General features: G+C 36.0%; 1 protein-coding gene across 1 annotated transcript in view; it reads left to right on the forward strand.

Annotated features, from left to right (window-relative positions):
• The first annotated feature begins 420 nt into the window (after positions 1-420).
• The window catches only part of LOC115274229 (olfactory receptor 7A17-like), a 7572-nt gene continuing 3020 nt past the window's right edge, over positions 421-4972 (forward strand). The window contains exon 1 of the mRNA XM_029917672.1: positions 421-445. Coding sequence (XP_029773532.1) covers positions 421-445 — 25 coding nt within the window. The remainder of the gene's footprint in view (positions 446-4972) is intronic.

Genomic DNA, 4972 nt, shown 5'->3' on the forward strand with positions numbered 1-4972 from the left:
TTCTAAGCCAGCAGCATGGAATTTGTTACAACCACAATAAAAATCTAATCCAGATATTTATATGATAACACTATGTTCAAGGGAAATGAAATTCAGGCATGGATCTTATTTATAGCCTATCAGAGAAGGACATTTGGTGCTGAAATATCACTTTATGTAGATTAAGAAATCGATAGTCCTTTTAGAGTTTCTGAATCCCAATAGTTAGTAAAGAAAATCTCCCAAGCCCTGAGCCATACTGACTTGTAGGCGCTGAGGTACAAAAACTGAAACATTAAGGCCACCTGTTCTATCTTAAATCTTTATGTTCAAATCTTTACATTCTTTTACATTCATGTTAATCCAAGTTTTCATTCTTATCATTTTTACCCTCTCCCACTTACTTTCAAGTTTACTTTTGACATGAAAGATTGCCTAATAATGAGTCTGTGTGTATGCACACATGAGCACCCATGTTTATTTGAAAAGAAAATGTGTATAAACACACACACACACACATCATACCCCTTGAACATTTTCTTAGGAATCGAAATAGTATTGCCACACATTTGTTTATTCCCCACAATATCCTTCTGACATAACTTTTGTTATCCTGCATTACCTCCAGAAATAGGAAAACTGAGGCTCAAGGAGATTAAATTTTTATAAGTAGAGAACCAAGTAGCTGAAGCTTATTGTGCACTTTCTGGAATTACATATAAATGGAATAATTCACAATATGCCTCTAAATAATTATAACTCCTTCAATAGAGCAAACTGCATAACTTATTTAAAAAACTCACTGAAGTATAGTTGACACACAACATTGCATTGTTTCGGGTGTATCACATAATGATTAGACAGACAACTCTACATTATACTGTGCTCACCACAAGTGTCAAACTATAAATTTCAAACGGTCACTGTTTATTTTATGTAATTATACTTTAATGATACAGTTAAAAGGAAAAAAATTCTAGTAGAGCGTGGCTGAGGGGATGATCTAGAACATTGGTAGCTGATTCACAACGAAGTGAGATGGAAGATGTCTCCTCTAAGCAGAAAGAAGCAAAGTGTCTATATGGATACAGGACCAATGAAACTAAGGTAAGGCCATTCACATTTGATATGCCTGCTCTAAATCACTATCAGACACTGTTTTGTATTCAAAGTATTCTTTCGTAAAGAATAAACAAAGTCTTTTATGAATAAAAGAAAAAAATAATAAAGATCAGAGCAGAAATAAATGACACAGAGTAAAAAAAAGTGATGGAAAAATATCAGTGAAACCAAGAGCTGGTTGTTTGAAAAGATACACAAAATTGATAAACCCTTAGCTATATTCATCAAGAAGAAAAGAGAAAGGACACAATTCATAAAATCAGAAATGAAAGAGGAGAAGTAACAACTGACACCACAGAAATACAAAGAATTAAGAGACTGTTATAAAAAATGATATGCCAACAAAGTGGACAACCTAGAAGAAATGGAAAAAGTCCTGGGAACAACAATTCTCCAAAATGGAACTGGGAAGAAATAAAAAATCTGAGCAGTTCAACTATTAATAAGAAAATGGAATTGGTAATCAAAAAACCACTCAAAACTAAAAGTTCAAGACCAGATGGATTCACACAGGTGAATTCTATGAGACATTTAAAAGGGAGTTAATATCTACCCTCCTCAAACTCGCCCAATGAATACAAGAGGAGGAAACTTTCCAAATCCATTTTATGAGGCCAGCATTACCTTGCTACCAGAACCAGAAAAAGACGCCACAAAAAAAAGAAAACTATAGGCCACTATCCCTGTTGAAGAGTGATGCAAAAATCCTTACAGAAATACTAGCAAACCACATAAACAATATCTTAAAAAACATCATTCGCCGTGATCAGGTGGCATTTACTTCAGGGATGCAAGGGTGTTTCAATATTGAAAATCAATCAATGTTGTACACCCCATTAACATGAAGGAAAAAGTCATATGCTCATATCAATAGATGCAGAAAAAGCATTTGACAAAATTCAACAGTCATTCATGATAAAAACTCTCCATAATGTGGGATTTGAGGGAACATACCTCAACATAATAAATGCCAAATATGAAAAACCCACAGTCAGCATCATACTCAAAGGGGAAAAACTGAGAGCTTTCTTCCTAATGTCAGGAACAAGACAAAGATGTTTAATTTCACAGTTTTATTTAACATAGTATTGGAAGTCCTCGCCTCAGCAATCAGACAAGAAAGAGAAATAAGGGGCATCCCTAGTGGTAAGAAGTAAGTTAAAGAGTCACTGTTTTCAGAGACAAGACACTATACATAGAAACTCCAGAAGACTCTACCAACAAATTACTAGAAGTATGAAAAAAGAAGATGTGGTATATAATATACAGTGAAATATTCCATGACAATTAAAAAGAGTGTGAGAACTGAAACCGTAAAAATCCTAGGAAAGAACATAGGCAGTAATTTCTCTGACATCAGCTGTAGCTACATTTTTCTAAATAAGTCTCTCAATACTAGGATAACAAAAATAGAAATAATCTATTGGGGCTGCATCAAAATTTGCTTTTACACAGCAAAGAAACAATAAAACAAAAAAAATACCCCAACCTAGTGAATAAAAGAAGATATTTGCAAATGATATATCTGATAAAGAGTTAATATCTAAAATACATCAATAACTAATACAACTCAACACTAAAAACAACAACAAAACCCTCCCACAAATAATCCAATTAAAAAATATGCAGGGGATCTGAATAGACATTTCTCTAAAGAAGACATCCAGATGGCTACAGACACATAGAAGATGCCCAGCATCACTCATCATCAGGGAAATGCAAATCAAAACCACAATGAGATAGACCAATCAATATCAATAGACTTATCAATAGACCAATGGATAAGAAAAATGTGGTGCATGCACACACACACACACACACACACACATACACACAATGGAATAGTTATCCAATATGTCAGTTGCAAATATCTTCTCCATTCCTTAGGCAACCTTTCGTTTTCTTGATTGTTTATCTCACTGTGCAGAATCTTTTTAGTTTGATAAGATCCCAATAGTTCATGGTTTTTGCTGTTATTGTTATTTCCCTTGCCTCCAGGCAACATGTCTAATAAGAAGTTGCTATGGCCAAGGTCAAAGAGATACTCTCTGTGTTTTCCTCTAGGTATTTGGGTTACTTCCTGTCTCACATTTAGGCCTTTCATCCATTTTGAATTTATTTTTGTGAATGGTGTAAAAGAGTGGTCCGTTTTCATTTGCATGTACTGACCAATTTCCAACACCATTTGTTGAATAGACTGTCTTCTTTCCTTTAGATATTCTTATCTCATTTGTCAAAGATTTGACCATATAATTGTGGGTACATTTCTGGGTTTTCTATTCTGTTCCATTGATCTATATGTCTGTTTTTGTTTTTGTGTGTGGATTTTTTATTTTGCCAGTACCATGTCGTCTTGATAATAATAGCTTTGTAATATAGCTTGAATTACCAAGAATTTTATAAATGTCAAGTTAAAAATAGAAAACTCCGAATTAATTTTTCAAAAGAATTATGAATCCAAGGATTGTCATACCCATGGATTTATAGCAAAGGAACCCACCTTTGCTTGTTGAAGAAGGAACTGGAATTTTCTAGAGCTAGTAAGAGTTGTGTTTCACCACAACTCAATGTTTCAGAGACCCAGGTTCCTGACTCTTTGGAAAAACATTCACTCAGGGCTGTGAAAAGTTTTAATATTAGATGTCTGGAAGCCAGGAAAGTTCAAGGAGGACTAATAAAAATTGGATACACCTGAATTATTTAAAAAAAAACATTTTAAATATTTTATTCATTTTTGAGAAACAGAGCACGAGTGTTGGGAAGGGCAGAGAGAAGGGTAGACACGGAATTTGAAGCAGATTCCAGGCTCTGAGCTGTCAGCACAGAGCCACATGTGGGACTTGAACCCATCAACAATGAGATCATGACCTGAACCAAATCCAGAGGCTTAACTGATTGAGCCACCCAGGCATCCTGGATGCACCTGAATTCTAACCTGTTCTCCTGGGAACAGAGAATCTACAGCAAAAAATTCCATTCTGTCCAGAAATGTTCCCATGGGGAGATACACTCAGGGGTTGGAGTAATAATGGGAAATGTGCCTAATGAGCAGTTATAGGGAACATATACAGTAAACATAAGAGACTCTGAATATCTCCTCTGCTGCCGACCCTGACCATGTTCTACCCGAAGCTGGAGGAGACATGGTTTTCACATCTGGGTTCCTAGCACTCCTTCCCGCTGTCTGGAAATAGAGCTTGCTCTCCATCACCAGCCAACAGGGAGAATTCTGACTTCCACTTGGAGACCTTCCTGTCAGAGACCCCACTCACGTGAGTCTCAGAGCTCAGCAGGTATTTTGGGAAAGGTTCTGGAAGAAGGGAAACTGAAACCTTTTACCTGAGTTCACCAGAGAGCCTAACCTGAGAGATCATTGTGTTTGTTGGTGTGGTGAACTCATTAATTCATAACCGTTTTCTTTAATATATAAAAAAAAGTGAGATGTCTGTTGAACTTAGCAATGCAAGAATTATTGTTGACAACTAAGTGATGGGACTAGACAGTTGGATGAGACTAAAGAAGGAATAGGGGTTCTCTCTTCCAGGAAAATGTGAACACTTCCAAGGAGTTTTGTCATAAAAGGAAATAAGAAAAGACACTACAGATATGAAGGGAGGTGCAGAGCAGTGAGGGGATTTAAACAATATTTTTAAGACGGTTAAGACGGGGCATTTTGGAGCATATTGTGTGTCCATTAGAAAGATCCAGGCCAATGGAGAGAGCCACTCCCTTGCCACTGCAGGTATGCATGAAGACATACATTTCACAGAAGCCTCTCTCCATTAGGTATTCACTGGAAAAGTTTATTTAAAACACAACAGGCATATGTTAGATGGCTTTATTTGACAATTATTTCATTACCTAGAGACAG

Source organism: Suricata suricatta, chromosome 12, assembly GCF_006229205.1.
Source record: "Suricata suricatta isolate VVHF042 chromosome 12, meerkat_22Aug2017_6uvM2_HiC, whole genome shotgun sequence".
NCBI lineage: Eukaryota > Metazoa > Chordata > Mammalia > Carnivora > Herpestidae > Suricata > Suricata suricatta.